Here is a 17,366-nt window from a genome sequence, read left to right as displayed (position 1 = left end):
TGCTGTGTAAGGTACCACGGTCACCATTGTTGTTTGTCATATTCCTCGTGCTAAAGACTAAGAATTCCTCACGGAGCTCAAACTCGACCAGCCCTGGAAACAGTCATGGCATTATGGTACTTTAATTATTGTATTATTCATTTTTTTTTTTCCTGGCAAGGGGGAAGGTAATTAGGTTTATATTTTTGGAAGAGGTCCTGGGAATTGAACCCAGGACGTCATGCATGCTAAGCAGGCGCTCTACCACTTGAGCTATGCCCTGCCCCGGCATTACAGTACTTTTAAGATGCAGGAGGCACTCCGGGAGCACTGAGGAGGGAGCATCAGCTCTGCTTGAAGACTGGAGATGTTTCCCGAGAGGACGGTATTTCAGCTGACAGCTGAATCTGGGAGTAACATTCACTGGATGCCCCATCCAGGATGAGAGCCTACTCTCTCCCCTGTGTTTAGACCATTTTCCTATTCGGCTTCCAGAAAAGATGGGATGGTATTAAAAGAGCAGGGGATGCTTAAGTGTCCACAGAAAGGCCCCTCATTCCTAGGAGGTGTGGGAGCCATGGAAAATGCAGCTTTCAATTTCCTTAAATAATCTCTATGCTCAGAAAAACTTTGTGCAGGTGAAATTTTACCTTTGTCCAATAAGCAAAACAAATGGAGACAGAGCTTCCCTGAGTAATGGTCACCCTTTGGCTTAACTGACTGGGTGGGGCGGGGGGTAGCCTTTGGGTGCTGCAATTTCTTTATATTTTGATCTGGGGGGGGTGACTCCCCAGGGATATACAGATGAAAATGGCTGTATAAAAACCCTTCCCCGGGCCCCAGGGACAACACTGTGGATCCCTTAGCCCCGGAACGTGGTTTGAAGTCCACCAGCCTGTTTTGAAATACAAGCTTCTGAGAAGGCACCCCACGCAGGGTAAGGAATGGGTCTACCTTAAGGGCATGTTCAAGTTCTTCGATGTAATTAACGCTAGAAGGGAGAACACAGTCCAGTCTCCACATTCCTTCTTCAGTAAACTTCTAAATAAAATATCACATACACACAGAACAGTGAATAAATCTTAAATGGATGCACCCCAACATCCATTGATTCTATCGAAATCAAGAAACAGAGCCTCACCTCTTCCCCCGGCTGTGCCCCTCCCCAGGCTCCCCCACGCCTTCCTCCTGCGATGGCTGCCGACTTCTAACCCCACCAGTTACTCTTGCCTGGTTTTGAACTTTACGTAAATGGGCTCTTGCAGAATGTATTCCTTTCTGCCTGGCTTTTTTTTTTCTTTCAACATTATGCTTTGTGATTCGTCTGTGCTGTTGAGAATAACAGTACATCATTTATTCCTAATGCTGCAAGATAGTTCCTGTATAAACAGCCTGCTGTGTATTTATCTATTCTACTGATGATGGATATCTGGACTGCTTTCAGCTTTTCCACCCCCATCCCCCCAAAACCTAGAGAGAGTGATGCTTTTCAGATCCTTGAGCAAGTTAAGAGCAGGTGGGCCTGGAAGCTGGGTCCGGCGTCAGACTCCAGCAGCATCCTCGGGCCTTGGGGTGGTCACAGCACCTAACTTGCTGACTTAAGGTAATGCCCCCGCCTGCGGATGTGAGCACCCAGCCCTCCCCAACCAGAGCCCCTCGAGGGCCAGATCAGTCACCCTCTGTAACCCCGGCCCCTAACACGGGCAAGCATTTGCAGACATTCACAGGTATTTGTGGAAGGAAGGCGTGTTCCCCACTGCTTCCCACGGTGGGCTCAGGACCCCCTTCCCCTCTCAACGCGGCTTTCACCAGTATGCCAAGAAATCCAAAAGGAAGCGAAATTTCTGTCATTCAAATGCAAGAGCTCCCGGAAGAGGGAGGGCCCAACGCTGTGTGCAGTTATTTGCATCCCAGTGTGACTATTGATCAGAGATCCCTCCTCCCTACAGGCAGCTCCCTGAAACCCTGCCGAGAGGCTCTCGGCTTCAGCCGTTGCTCCGTACAGGTCCCGCTGTGCCCCGGGGCAGCCACCCTGCGGCTGGACATCCCCTCACTGGTAAGATGCGCCATGTTTCTGCCAGGGCCAGCAAACTGGTCTGGGCAACGTCTGTTCCTGCAGCTTCCTCCTCCGTCCCTGTGGGGAGAGTATGAGGCCCACGGCTGAGCCCGGATACCGTCCAGGGCGGTGGTTCCCAACCTTGTGTCTTTCTTTTTTTTTAACTTTTATATTTAAAAATTTTTAATTTTAATTTTTTGTGGGGAGGCAGTTAGATACATATTTTTTTTCTTTTCTTTTTTTTTAATGGTACTGGGGATCGAAGCCAGGACTTCGTGCATGCTAAGCAGGCACTGAGCTGTACCCTCTCCCATAAGCAGCAGAGTCATTTGTTGAAACAGGACTTTAGGTGACCATTTTGGGGGAAACCCTGACTTTGCCCACCCATCTCCTGGGATCGCCCAGAGCTCTGAGAAGCACAGAGGAAAAATCTTTGATTCAGGCCAAACAAAGACGTTAACCAAAGCCCGGAGAGTGACCACCGCGCCTGTGGGTGGCTACCTTCATTCCTCCTCACGCTGAATCTCGGGGCGCATCCGCGGGCTGGACCAGAGGACCGGGCTGTGCCTGGTGTAGCGATGCTGAAAAGAGAAGATGCCGAGAACTTAGTTCCAGATGTCTTTGTAGACGGCCTTGCTCATCCGAGCCTCAGAGATTAGTGCAATTCCCCTAACTGGAGCGACAGAGAAGTTCAAAATCTCCCACCAGCCCAGAAGGGTGGCGGCAGAACGTGGGCCTTGTTAGCAGGAGGAGGGCTGCTCCCCACTCTGATTCTGAGGGCGCCCAGGGCGTCTTCCGAGCTGTGGGGAGGTTGGGGTGCCCCCTGCTGGCTAGACTACCACAGAACACTCCGGGCTCCCCTGAAACAAGAAAGGAGCTGGAAGCTACGGGGTGTATGCTCTTTATGGCCCCAAAGCTTCAAGCTAAATCTGGAAATTAACTCCCAACACACTGGCAAGAAGGACTCTTTTGCTCTTGGTTTACTGCAAATCACACGCATTACAATATTCCTCACAGAGCTGGCTGCACACACCTGTGGGACAGAGAGGGGCCGTGGGCGAAGGGTTTCTAAGGCAGGCCTTCCCTCCTGCCACCTCCTGAATCAACTTCCTGGGAGACCTCTGGGGAGGATACACCTCAGTGTGCCCATCTCTTATTCACAATGGAAATTAACTGAAGGGCTACAGAAGAAAGATGTATTGGCTGGCGCAGGGAGATGAAAGTAAGGAAGGGGATATTTAAACAACAGCTTTACTTCCTTTGCTTAGAAATCCACGTTCTTTTTAAACAATTACATTTTTAGCTTGCTTTTCTTTGTAAGTTGCTATTACTCACTGCTTAAAATATGTATACTTTTTAAGGAGTTTTATGAGAAATTCTGAACCACCAGTGGAGGATGGCCCTCCTCCTGCAACTACAGTTCATTCTGAGGGCATCCCCCTCTGTCCTCCACAAGCAAGAGATTGTAGCAGGAAGAGGGAGGAAGAGGGGACGGAGGGAGAAAAAAGAGAAAGAAGTATATGTGTGTCTTCAGAAAAGATACATGCTCCCCAGTGTTCATAGCAGCACTGTTTACAATAGCCAAGACATGGAAGCAACCTAAATGCCCACTGACAGATGACTGGATAAAGAAGTTGTGGTATATTTATACAAGGGAATACTACTCAGCCATAAAAAAGAATAAAATAATGCCATTTGCAGCAACATGGATGGACCTAGAGATCAGCATTCTAAGTGAAGTAAGCCAGAAAGAGAAAGAAAAATACCATATGATATCATTCATATGTAGAATCTAAAAAAAAAAAAAGAAAAAAAGATACAAGTGAACTTATCTACAAAACAGAAACAGACTCAGACATAGAAAATAAGCTTATGAGGGCAGAGGGTACAGCTCAGTGGTAGAGTGCATGCTGAGCAGGCATGAGGTCCTGGGTTCAGTCCCCAGTGCCTCCGTGAAATAAACAAACAAACCAACCTAATTACCTCCCCCCTTAAAAAAATAATAAAGTAAAAAATAAAAAAAGAAAGAAAACAAGTGTATGGTGACCTGGGGGGAAGGGGGTAGGAAGGGATAAATTAGAAGTTTGGGATGTGCAGATACTAACTATTATATATAAAATAGATAAACACCAAGTTTCCACTGCAGAGCACAGGGAACTCTATTCAATATCTTGTCACCTATAATGAAAAGAATATGAAAAGGAATATATGTATGTATCTATACGACTGAAACATTATGCTGTACGTCAGAAACTGACACAGCATTGTAAACGGACTATATTTTAATTTTTTAAAAAGTAATGGGTACAAAAAATATAAAGCTTATGCACACTCGGATAAAAAGAAGTATATGTGTATCTTTATGTCTCTATGTGGATGGGTCACAGCAACAAATATTAACTGAGTACACACTATGTTCCGGGACAAAGGGTGCAAAGCTGGCTAGAACACCCAGTAATCAGCCTGGAGGAGCTTGGAGTCCAGTGAGGAAGATGGTTTGTGAAAATACGACAGTTACATTACGTACTCCTGCTGTAACTGAGGCAAGTGCCCAGTGTAGAGGGAATGCAGAGAGAGCAGTCCCCGGCCTGGAGAAATCAGAGAAGGCTTCATGGAAGAAGTGTGAAAAGGAACAGAATATGCCACTCCCCAAACCTGCCACTTTGGCACATTGATCATTTTGAATTCAAGTTACTTGAGAAACAGCCAGTGCAGAAAGGACCCTCTGAACGTCCCCTTGTTCTCCCGGAAAGCAGGGGGGAGCTCGCCCATGGGAAAGGCACCTCCCAGGGAGCACCAGGAAAACAGGAGGGCTTCGTATCAGTAGAGCCAGAGAATTTAGGGCTGAGAAGACTGTCTAAATAAACCTTGTCAGCTCCTACCCCAAGCCCAAACTTCTTTGCCTTGTCAGTTTTCACAAATGTACTGTTTCTTTGTTGAAAAGGTGTAAAAGCTGCCTGCTTCGGTCACTTCTTTGAGTCTCACATTTTGATGGGCTCCCATACATATGAAATTCAGTTTGTTTTTCTCCCGTTTTTCTATCTTATATCAATTTCATTATTAAGTCAGCCAAAGAACCGAGAAGAAAAGAAGGGAAAGATTTCCCTCCTCCACGGGAGACAGTTGAGCTAGATCTTGAGGCTTTCTATCCGGTGTGAGGGGAAACTCACTCCCGTCTGAAGAAACAGTGTAGACAAGGCAAGGATGAGGGCCAGCTGGCCTTGGCCGATTATAGAGCCAGAGAGAACAGCAGAAGCTGCCACTCTGTCTCCTCCCCTTGGCGTGAGCCATCAGCACAGACAGGAATGCCAGCTCAGGGCATTCCGATTCCCTGGACCGGTGCCCGGCTTTCTTCGATCTCCCTGGATATTAAATCTTCCCGAGATAAGAAATAACTTGCTAACTGTTAGAGCTGTCGCACAACAGAACGGGCTGCACAGGTGGGAGTGAGGTCCCCAGGAGAGGAGGTCTGAAACAAAAGTGACAGGACCCTTTGTCTTGGCTGTGCTGGAACGGAGGTTGGAGGCGTGGGGAGGTTGGCTTAACCAGCCCCCTCAGGTCTCCTCCGCCAGAGCTGAGCGCCTGTGATTCTTTGTTGAAAGTGGAAGGCCCTGCTTTACTGTGGGGATGGGGAAAACAGGCCCAGAGAGGTTGTGCGATTTGTCCCAGGTCACACAGGATTTTAAGATACCGGAGAGCAGAGGCTGGCTCTCAGCTCTACATTCTCTTTGCCATCTTTGGTCAAGACACGAGCGTTGGACTCCAGCTGGGTGTTGCGTGCATGTGACTCACAGCCTCTGCTTCAGTCCCGCCGGGCAGGGCCGGGCACAAACACAAGCACGAGGTGCCTGTGCGGCCGCGGAGCGGGGCCCTGTGCCTTGGGTCCTGACTTCGCAACCGCAGACAGAAGATCACTGTTAGAAACAGTTTACATGCTATGTTAATTTTGTTCCTCTGCCGGGCTGGACTTGTTGTGACCAGTCAAGGGGTTTGGAGTGATGAGTTCAGCCTCCCAACGTGCCCGAGTTCCTCCTTCCGGGTCCTTGTGTCCTGAAGCCGGACGAGGATGCCCGGATGCCTGCATCTCTGTTAGCGCCACCTGGTGCTGAGAAGCCGCAGTGCAGGGGCCGCCGCCGCCTTTCCATGGTCGTCCCTCGTCTGGGTTAAAACTCCAGCCTCCGAGGCGGGAGGGCACAGCTCAGCGCTAGAGCGCTTGCTTAGCATGCGCAAGGTCCTAATACCTCCGTTAATAAATAAATAAATCTAATTACCCCCCACAAAAAAGACAAAAATAAAATCCAGCCTCCACAAGACACAGCTAAACCTACAAAGATGTCCCGGAAAGGAGGGAAGTCTTCCCAGAGCACCCAGGGCCCAAGACATGTCCGTCAACAGGTTCATTAGCATCCGGGGAGCGCTCAGCGTGCCTTCCCACACGTGACCCTATTCGCCCCCCTGCAGATGTTAGTCGCACCCCCAGCATCCAGGCAGAAAACCCAGACAGCTGGGTCTTTGGACCCTGAGGCTGGGAGCCCTTTCCACATACACCAGATGGCTTGTTGAGCAAGGCCTGGCTGTCCCTTGGGAAAGGGATGAAGGCAGCAGTGAAGAGCTGGGATCCGGAGGCTTGAGCTGTGGGGGGAGGAGACTCCAGGGCACGCAGGCCCCGCTAGAATGCACTGGGCAGATGACCACAGGTCACGGGGACCAAAACCAAACTTCTGAGCTCGCTTTGGCCACACTTGGGTGCTGGCCCTGAGATGGCGTCTGATCCGACTTGTATGTGATGAGAGTACAGATCAAGGCAGGCCAGGCCCTATCATGGGGGCATAACCTGGCTCTAAGGGATCCTGACCTGATGTCACCATCCTTGACCTAAGGCCAGCAGAGCCAAGCCATGGATGTGGGGCCAGAGGCACAGACAAGGCTGTCAAGGGAACAGAGAAGCCACGGGACAGCCACAGGAGCCACAAGCAGCCCCTGCGAGGGACACTAGCAGACAGGAATCAAGAAATAGAGCTTATAAAAGTCACCCAGACAGACAGTGCCTCACACTGGACTGAAATTTGACATCAAACACTCTGCAAGGGGAAGAAAGTGCCCGGATGATGGCTGGAGTCTGACATGACCTTCCTGCTGCTCTTCCTGTCTGTTCATTCTGTGTGGCACAGCCAGGCCTATTTCCCCATTTCCCCGTGCTTTCATCTTGTAATTCTTCGATTTCTGGTGCCTGCAGAAGACTGGTCACAGACCCTGGCCTGATGGCCACCATCCTCTGTCATCTGACCACGCCACCTTTCCGGTCCTGTTGTCCCCTCCTCACTGCACTGCACCCCCCTCCCCCCCAGCCCCTGCCAAGCTGACCTGCTCACTCACTGTCCCCCGAGCCAGCCCGACACAAAAGACATGAGTCTTACACTCAGGGGAAAAGGATTCAGTGAGGTGAAGCCATCATCTCTGCTGGGTCCCCAGGGGATCCAGACCTGGCCTTGATTTTGAAGCCCAAGCCTATACCCACTATAGCATAGTTATTTTAGAATAAACCAGAACTCATTAGTTTTGAGGTTTCTAATATCCACAAAATGTGTGCAGGGCCCTTAATGAATAATCTCTGACCCGTACCTCTTTTAATGATCTCCTATGGCCAAAGCATTGAGCACCATCTCAAGTCTGACCAACAGTAAAGAATTAAATGTTTCAGTGGAACAAAAACTATGTGAAGCAATGTAATCAACTGTAAGATCACATTCCAAGTTAGACTCACAGGGCATAATCTTACCCACAAACAAAGCTACTCAGGAAGGCATTCATGTGATTTTTCTTCAATTAGTCCTCAATTTAGTCTTATAGACTCCAACTGGTAAAGACACATGCACCACCAAAGTTCATCGCAGCACTATTTACAATAACCAAGACATGGAAGCAACCTAAATGTCCATCAACAGACGGTTGGATAAAGAAGATATATATACAATGGAATACTACTCAGCCATAAAAAAGGAATGAAATCATGCCATCTGCAGCAACGTGGATGGACCTGGAGATTCTCATTCTAAGCGAGGTTAGTCAAAGACAAATATCATATGATATCACTTATATGTGGCATATTAAAAATGGCACAAGTGAACTTATTTACAAAACAGAAACAGACTCACAGACATAGAAAGCAAGCATGTTTTCAAGGGGGGAGGAGGGGAGGGATAAGTTAGGAGTCTGGCCCACACCTTTACCTTTCCTTATCACTTCAGCCTGCCCGCAGCCTCTCACTCACCCTCCCAGCTCCAAAGTGCGTGAATGAGGATTCCTTCTTCCAGAGGCTCTCTTACCCCCAGATACACGGCAGGTTTGGCGCCAAAGTAGGCTGTTCGTAAATAAGGCACAGAGATTAACCTCTTCGGTGGTCGTGCTGGTCCTCCGAGGTCCCTCCCTCCTGCAGGCTCTCTGCACTATGAGTCTGGAACTTATCTGCATGTGCACGGCTGCACAGGGACACACAGTGCCCCTCAGGGCGCCTGGGCTTAAACAGTGCCTGGCACTTAGTAAAGGCATGGAAAGTGCCAGCTGTTGCATTTTAATTCTTTTTAATGGAGGTCCTGGGGATTGAGCCCAGACCTCAGGCATGCTAAGCACGTGCTCTACCACTGAGCTCCCGCCCTAAGTGGCAGCTGTTTTTAATTGTAGTTTAAAATTTTTTTATTTTGAAAAATTCTCTTGTAGATACGCCCGATGCTAACCAGAGCATTAGACCATGCTCGCTGCATGACTGCAGTCAGCCGTTAGCAGGCACTTAGATGTAGGTCAAACTGACAACCAACTTCCTAGGACTGTCTTTGGAAGAAAACAGAGACCAAGAACGGGGGGAGGGTGTAGCTCAAGTGGTGGAGCATAATATGCTTAGCCAGCATGAGGTCTTGGGTTCAATCCCCAGCACCTCCTCTAAATATAAATAAATACATGTAGTCCCCCCTCCCCCAAAACAACAGAGCCCAAGGGAAATAGAATCCTCACTCATTCACTTCGGACCTGGGAGGAGGTCAGAAGCAGGGTGAGTGACAGGCAGGCTGATGCGATAAGGGAAGACGATAAGGTTGTGTGGAGCAGCTCAAAGGGGAAGGGAGACCGGAAGATAGAAAATCAACCTCACTTAGAATTGGGCGTAAACTTTACGTGACATTGTGGGTGCAGAAAGGCCCCATCGTAAATAGGAGCTTGCTCAGCAAGTCAAGGGCATCAGGTCTCACCGGAATTTGGCTTTAGGCAGATTCCTTTAGCTTAACCGGTTCAGGATCTAACCCATTTGGTGTGGACTCTATTGCCCTCTTCTGGAAAGAATGGGGAATTGACCGCTACTTTTGATGGTCCGAGTCGGTCAAAAACACTGGAAATCCGAGACCACTTTCACTGCGGAAGCTGAGGCACAATTTGGTAGGGGTTCTCGGGAGGAAGGAGAAGCAGAGTGGGGGCAAATAAAGGTGACGGCATATTTCTCAAAATATGCAGAAAAGTCTCAACAGCCTATTCAAACTTTGGTAATAACTCACTGCTGTGAAAAAGGGCCCTGTACTGAGTTTTATTCATGAGCAGAAGGAGTTAGTTGAGATATGAGTTCACAGAGGAAAGAGCTCGGACTCTGGGGGCAGATCAACCTGAATTCAAACCTGGGCTCTGCTGCTTGTTATGTGAGAAAGTGACTCTGTGAGCTCAAGGTGATTATTTAAGCTCTCAGCCTTGGGGTTTTTTCGATTGCAAAGTGGAGGCAGTAACGTCGAACCCAGGAAGATGAAGCAAGATGCTGTATGCGAAAGGACCAACGTGTCACAGATTTCCCGTAAAGAAATCTACTTGAAAGGGGAGGGGCAAGACAGGGGTAAGGGATTAAGAGGTACAAACTACTATGTATAAAAAAATAAGCAACAGGGAAATACTGTACAGCACAGGGGAACATAGTTATTCTTTTGCAATAACTTTGAATGGCGGATACTCTATAAAAATACTGAACCACCATGTTGTAGACCTGAAACTGTTATAACATTTTAAATCAATTATACTTCAGTTTAAAAAAGGAAATTTACTGCACCTCTTGGGGAGTGAGGGAAATGTTGGCTGTCTTGACTGGGGTGGTGACTTCATGAGTGTATATACGTCTATCAAAATCCATCAAATTGTACATCTGAAATATGTGTAGTCTACCAAACCATACCACAATAAAGGTGTTTTTTTATAAAAAGGAAATTTACTTAAAAAATTATAAAATCGTAATGAGAAAAATAAAGTGAAATCTGAGTCAATGGAGAAATCTATATGTTCAAGAACAGGCAAAAACAAATGATGAGGAGAGAAGTCAGAATATTATTTACCTTTGGGTGGGGGCTGGGCATCGGCGGGGCTGATGGACGCGCTCTGTATTTTTGTCTGAGTGGTGGTTACACACACATAGATAAATTATCCAACATACCCTTATTAATACCCTTTACTGCATGTATTACATACATAATTTTTAAAGAGGGAGAAGAGGGGAGGAAAGAGAAGTAGGGGAGGAGAAATGGGAGAAGAAAAGAGAAAGGAAAGGAAAGGGGAAAAATGAAAGAAGGAAAACTGCTGTGGAGGTGGGGGGGATCAGAACTGGAGTCAAGATCGTGATCTAAGTGTTTTTAACTCCGCCCACCCCCCCCCACCTCCCCCCCCACCCCCCCCCCCACCTCCTGAGGGCCCGTTAAATGGCCAGTATCAGTCCCAGAACCTACGAGACCAGACATCCACCTGCGGGGACTGAGGAATTTCTGCTGATACTGATGCGAGGAGATAGAGCGAAGGCAGACTAACCTGTGATGCAGCCAGGAGAAAGGGGCGCCCACTGGGGAGTGGGTGGGAGCGATTTCCGCCAGAAACCCCCTCGGCTCAGAGTGGCAGGGGCCAGAGGTCCAGACGGACCGAGGGGCAGCCAGAGTGGAGCGGGATGCGCGAGGTTCGCTGCCACCGCGATTTCTGGAAAGCGGGAGCCGTCAGGCCAGCTGCAGAAGTAAGGGGCTTGGCTGCAGGCTGCCGCCGCCAACGTGAGGCGTGAAAACAGGCGCACAGACTGAACTCTGCTCCCAGCTTGTCCCGAACGTCCCTCTGTCGACCTCCGTCTCCCCTTCTACGAGGTACGAGAGCTGGACCAACTGATAGTACAGAGTGGCGCTTGGACGCGACTTGGGGATTTATGAAGTGCACTCCTGGTTCATTTACCATTATTGCATTAGTGTTGCAAGCCAGGAAATGTCCGCTGTCACGCTGTTTCTGGGGAGTGGAGTGGGGCCACCTGCTTCGCTCTGGAAGACGGCTGCCCTGTCCCCAGATCTCCGACCCTCCGTGACTGGTTCCATGGTAGCCCCAGGGTGAGGCCAGGCCACCTGCACACACAGGGCTTCCTGCTTTCCTATGAAGGTTTGCTCAGCAACCTGCTGTGACCGGCACCCTGTCTGGCTGTGCCTCTCAGCACACCTGGGATCTTACAATTCTCCTTTCAGGAAGAGTCATCAGTTGCTGACCTGGGCCACAAGTCTGAGTAACCAAAACCAGCAAGATTCAACCCAGTGACCTCAATGTTCTCCCTTGTGACTTCAGGAGAGCGTATGATGACTCAGTCCGGAGAATAAATGCAAACAGATCTTTATCATTTCTCTTGTCTCTGCTTACGCTGTGTTCTTCGCCCTCCAGAAGAACAAAGAGGGAAAAGGGAAGGGGAAGGAGGAGGAGGAGGAGGAAGAAGAAGGAACACATCTTATTTCCAATAATTTCCTGAATACAAACTTCCAGGAAATCGAACCTCAAGTCACATTTGTATTTCCGAGGTCCTGCTGGAGCATTGGATGGACTTCTCATCCTTGACTCAGGCTCTTCACACAGGCCCTGCGCCTGGCACTCACTGAAGGCTGCCCCCACATGGGCCGGGGGTGGGATGCAACCACAGAAAGCCAGGTCCACGAGGGGTGATGCTGAAGCCCAGAGATGTGACGTGAACTGTCCCAGGACACACAGCTGGTCAGAGGCAGAGCTAAACTAGGATGAAGTCTGTTGTTTTGTTTTGTTCTGGGGGTGTGATTAGGTTTATGTGTTTGTGTGTTTGTTTGCTTAACAGAGGTACTGGGGATTGAACCCAGGACCTTGCACATGCCAAGCACGTGCTCTACCCCTGAGCTATACCCTCCCCCAGGTCTGTTTACTCTTGCTGTGGTCCTTCTGTCCCCCTGTGACCCCAGCATTCTTCCCTCGCAGCAAGGGGGGAGAACGCTGTGTGCCGAAGCCACCGGGCTCCGGGCCTCCCTTGTTCCAGTTTCTCCTCCTCTAGACAAGATTGCTGGGTGAACCCAGCAGGACTGAGCTGCTGACACAGCAACCGTGGTGCATCGCCCGTGAAGCTCAGGCTGCAGGTGGAGGACAGACAGGTATCAGAGACGACAGAGAGACTCGGGCACGTCCCATCCAGCGGGACCCGGGGATGCCGTGTGCAAGGACCGCATTGCCCTTTCTTCTTGTCAACTCCAGGGGACAGACTTACACAAACATTACAGAGCTGCCTCAGGAATAATTTTCTTAGAAAATTTAGTTAGTTAGTTAGTTAGTTAGGGCTCCATCTTGGAGCAATGAACTCCGTAGGTCAGACAACACAGTGGGAGACAATATTCCTTTGGGAGCAGCCCTTTGTGGAAGTGTTCTGAGACCCAGTGGCCTTGCTTTAAGGTTCTGGTTACTTTAATCACATCTCCTTGAGTTTGGGTCCCTCCCTACAAGAACCTTCCTGTCTCTCTCCCCACCGCTCATCCATCATCTCATGTGCCCTCTCTGTGTCCTCCACAACTCCACGGTTATTGCCTTAATTTGCAGTGCTCTGCCTCCCACCCTAGCTTTTGTGCTTTGGAAATCAAGTGTCTTCCGCTTTGTTCCCAGCTCTGAGGATGCCCAATACTTTTCTGGTCGATGGAGCACAGCAGCTCATGAGTTCCACTGTCTCCTTTGTTGCATCTCATCGGTAAGAGGCTGTCATCCTGCAAATAATGTGTATTGTGTCTGCAGCGCCCCCCTTTCATAAGGGGAAAATGCATGTCTTCAACCTTTCCATGGGGGAGGCCGTCTGGCATTTTATGTTGCTTTTATAAAAAACGAAGCAAAACAAAAACTTCTTGTGGCTCATTTTTGCTGGGTTGGTATTTCCATTTTTAGAAGAACTTAGTGTCACCTGTAAACGTAAGAAGTTTACCATGAATTCTTCAAATCATTTGTAAAGCCATGAATAAAGACTAATTCATTTTCTATTTTTATAAGATTCTATTTTTTTTATAACTTTCCATACATAGGTTATGTTTATGACCTATTTCCAATCTGTAATAAAAAACGCATCCTAACTTACTTTGCATCGTAGTGTTGACTTGTCAACACTATTTTGAAAGTCTGAATAAATTATATCCACTGTTTCTCCTTAAATGTATGTTTTAAATTGCTCAAACAATAACCAGCAAGTTAAAGATGAGTTATTCCTTTAAAAAACCTTTCCTAGTTTTTTTTTTTTTAATGTGTGAACAGCAGTTTCTGTAACGAGCTTGTCTTTTATCGTAAATCCCCCTCCACGTGGGCGTGTGGATCCTCAGTGAGCTGTAGTCAGTGCTCGTGACCCCTGCACGTCTCACCCCACCCCACTCCCACCCTGTACAGGAGTCACAGCGCTCAGTCTAAATTTGTCGTGACAGCTGATACATTATGACAAATTGTCTCCTAATTTTTACTTTGAGCTCCTTCAGAATCTAAGACAGGGTCATCCTGAGAAATGATGACATAGTACATTGGTTTTTGCAACTCAGGTACCATCGAGTGAATGCGAACCCCTTAAAAGCATATCCATAAATCAGACGTCCGTTGTGCAAGTGATAAGAACTCACTAAGGTTCAGCTGGAACGTGCTCTGAAGATTCAGGGCTTGTTCTGGACCCACTGACCTCGTACAGAGCAGAGCAATCGTCAGAGCCAGGCATCACTCCAGAGTGAGGTCTAAACCCCCCAGTCTAACACCCAGGCACCCCACAGCCTGTGCCCATGGGTCTTCCCACCCCTACCTCTGCCTCCATCTCCACCATTACCCCCACCCAGACCATGAGCGTCCCTGCCTCTTTTTATCTGAACACAGTGACACAAACTCACAGTATCAAGCATTTTTATTCGGTGTACATCCAGTTTGCCCCAAGCTAGTCAGAAGGCTGGGTGCCTTGTCTTCCATCTCTTTGAAACTCCATCTCTTAGCAGCTATTTCAAAAAGGGAACAAAATATCAAAATACGTATAGTACATACCGTATGTGCCCACACACTCTCTTTTGCTGCAGAACAGCAACCAGCTTGCCATGTCTGAGTCAGGGAATAACTTACTCGTCAGCAACTGTGAACAACTGTCTCATTGATTTTAATCCTCAAATTAGGAAAGCCACAGCTGGAAGGGATTTCGGGGCAGTGGCTTTACGTTTCCTCCCATACAATCCTGGCGTTAATTGAGTTTTCTGTCTTCCTACATTTACTTCTAAGAATCTAGGAAATTTAAGGGAAGGTAGAAACCCGCAGGGGAAGTCATGAGAATGTCATAACGCAGGCATAAAAGAAACTGGCTCTTTCCCTTTGCACTTGGTGATAAAGAAGACAGACGCCCTCCTTTCCCTGAGGGCAGACTCACTCGAGCAGCTGCAGGTGTGGCCACAGATCAACCCAAACCACAAACACTCAGTTTGTAAAAACCAGCCCGGACAGTCCCCAAATTGGCGATTTGGTGGCAATACAATGTTGAGGACACATCCTCAACTCATCAGGGACAACTCAGGGAGGAGGACCACACCGAGGAGGAGAGAATAAAACTCCTGTGGTCTGTTGGGAAGGGGCCAAAGGAAATCAGATAACAGACGGAGCGCGGCTGGTCCGCCACCCCCCCCCCCCCCGCCCCCGGGTCCAGGGAACACTGTGCTCACTGCCGCCTCCAGGAAGTGAGTCACCCCTCGCGGAACCCGTTCCAGCCTCAAGGAGGATGGAGGAGGCAGCCCTCCGTCCTCCCACAAAGGATCGAGGCTTAGACGGGGAGCTCCGGGCTCCACAGGTGAGAAGAGAACCGGAGAACAGCGCCCGTGGGAGCGGAGGGAAGGGACAGCCAGGGGCCAGAGCAGGGAAGCCCCCGGTCATCTGGCTCCAGAGAAAGAGGCGGTCGCTGAAGTCTGAGCCTCCTGTGACCAGTGTCTGCTGCTACTCCTCATCACTGTCCTCCCCCAGGGGGAACTCCCTCGCGGGCCTCTGGGCCGCATACGTCCGGGTCTCCATGGGGCAGTCCTGGCCCAGAATTGCCTGCAGCGAGAGGCAGGAGGAGAAATCACCACACATCTTTCCCCATTCCCTCCCGCAATCTGCTCATCCAGGTCTAGTGTTGCTCAGAGGGCCCTCTTTCTGCTTCATGTGTGGGCACAGCCCCCCTCCCAAGGCATTGAGGGGTAGCCACCCCAGATGAGACGTCATCTGAGATGCTTTCAATAGACTCTTAACAGCAGGGAGCTGAAATGGGCATCAGACCCTCCCGTCTCCTGTGGTTCCTTTAAGCAGCCTCCACCTCCCTCCACCTCCGCCCCAGCCCTCCCAGACCCTCCGGGGACTTGTGCTGTGATAAGAGGAAAGTATCTTATTAACTAAAATCATATGTTGTGCTCCCCTCCCCCCGGGGTGCTTGCACTTTAAGAAAGGACCCGGTAAGGATCATACAGATGTTACTGAATGAATGAATGTGTCCCCGGAACTCTGCCCACGGGGACCGCTGGGGACGATTTGGGAATTTACACTGTGCTGGTCACGACAGCAAGCACAGGACGCCTCTGCTGGTCCCTGATCCCAACGCTTTACAAACGTACCATTTTCCTTCTGTACTTAGGTCCCATCCTAAGTGACCATTGTAAGAGGGCAGGTGGGTGTGCAGAGAAGGGAAGATACGGAAGGGCACGAGGGATAGACAGAGATGAAAGGGGCATCAGAAAACAAAGCAGAGAGCCCATCAAAGAGGGAGGGAATCAGAGCACAGGATAAAAAGGAATGAGAGAGACATGAAGAGCAGTGGTCAGAGCCCCTTACAAGCTTCTCCTCCTTGGCTGGGGGGCTCCTCAGGTAGCAGCAGAGAGGAGCGTAGATGATGTTGGTGACCCCGATGATGACCATGAGCCAGGGGAAGCCAATGGCCCGCACAATGGCACCCCCGGTGGATGGACCTGTGAGGAACAGATCAAATCTACAAGTATTTATGGAGCCTTGATCCCAGGGAAGACCCCACGCTACGGGCAGCAGGTGACCCACAGGATGTTCCAGGGTCAAACAGCTCCAGAACTCTAGGAGGGGAAGCCTCTTGGCTCTACTTCCTGCTGGGGAACAGCACGTAAGGGAGGGTGGGAGGCCAGGTCCTGGTGCTCAGCTCCCTCCACCAACATACCTATAGCAAAGCCCATGCAAAAAGCCACGTCGGCGATGGCGTAGACGCTCCCATACACGGGGGCGTGGCGCAGGTCCACCAGGTGTCCCATGATGGGCATCATGGAGGAATCCACCATGCCTGTGATCAGGGCAAAAGGACACCGTCTGTCAGCTTTGCCCACAGCCCCCCCTCCCCGTCTGCGGCAGCCTCCCCACTCCTCCCTTTAGTCCACTGCCTCTGCCTGGTGCCCTCAGCACTGACACCCACTCCCAGCAGGAGCTGTGGTCCCATCCCTCCACATCCCTGCCAGCCGCCCTCCTCATTGCTCCTTCTGCCTCTCCATATGCCCCCTCTGACCTGACCCCACGCCAACATTCAGGGGCTTCTAGTCTCCTTGAAGGGTACTCCTTACCTATGGAAAAGCCAAGCCCTGCATTGGGGCCAATGAGACCAAAAATATTATGAGCGAGAGGAACCTGCAGCAGGGAAGGAGGAAGGGTTATCAGGGGTCCCGCTGGGTCAGGTGGAGCAGCACAAAACAAAGCATTTTTCCAATGAACTGCATTTTGAAAATTTTGTTTATCTTTCCTAATTTTTTTTTGTTTGTTTTTTGTTGGGGGAAGGCAATTAGGTTTATTTATTTTACTTATTATTGTTATTTTTTATTTAACAGATGCACTGGGGATGGAACCCATGACCTCATGCATGGCAGGCACCTGCTCTACCACGGAGCTATACCCCACCCCCGGCAAAATGCACTTATTAACCACGTGCTACGTGCCACCTACTTTACCTATTTGGATTCTTGTACCTCCTGATGAAAAACAATCTTTACTTCCACTTTAAAGATATGAAAACTAGATTGGTCCCGTTTGA

The 17,366-nt window shown here is 49.4% G+C and overlaps 1 protein-coding gene and 1 long non-coding RNA gene across 6 annotated transcripts in view; both read right to left on the bottom strand.

The window, feature by feature from the left end:
- Positions 1 to 2,046: 2,046 nt before the first annotated feature.
- LOC140690576 (uncharacterized) lies at positions 2,047 to 11,009 on the bottom strand. Its single transcript, XR_012065882.1, has 3 exons — positions 10,859 to 11,009; positions 2,537 to 2,616; positions 2,047 to 2,113 (listed from the first exon to the last, which is right to left on the bottom strand). It is a non-coding gene; the product is annotated as an uncharacterized lncRNA (long non-coding RNA).
- A 1,593-nt stretch (positions 11,010 to 12,602) lies between these two features.
- SLC18A1 (solute carrier family 18 member A1) overlaps positions 12,603 to 17,366 on the bottom strand; it is a 35,018-nt gene continuing 30,254 nt past the window's right edge. For 3 of the 5 annotated variants that reach the window (XM_072952625.1, XM_015238227.3, XM_072952626.1), the window contains 4 exons: positions 16,903 to 16,966; positions 16,509 to 16,628; positions 16,157 to 16,290; positions 14,205 to 15,385 (listed from right to left, as the gene is read on the bottom strand). In XM_072952625.1, the coding sequence (XP_072808726.1) occupies positions 15,287 to 15,385; positions 16,157 to 16,290; positions 16,509 to 16,628; positions 16,903 to 16,966 (417 nt within the window). In that variant the 3' untranslated portion in view covers positions 14,205 to 15,286. Of the gene's footprint in view, positions 13,254 to 14,204; positions 15,386 to 16,156; positions 16,291 to 16,508; positions 16,629 to 16,902; positions 16,967 to 17,366 lie in introns of those variants that run through there. The other 2 variants (XM_072952628.1, XM_072952627.1) reach the window with 2 other exon arrangements.

The sequence above is a fragment of the Vicugna pacos genome, chromosome 31, assembly GCF_048564905.1.
Source record: "Vicugna pacos chromosome 31, VicPac4, whole genome shotgun sequence".
NCBI lineage: Eukaryota > Metazoa > Chordata > Mammalia > Artiodactyla > Camelidae > Vicugna > Vicugna pacos.
Note: the sequence above shows the minus strand (reverse complement) of the source record. Positions and strands in the feature narration are given on the sequence as shown.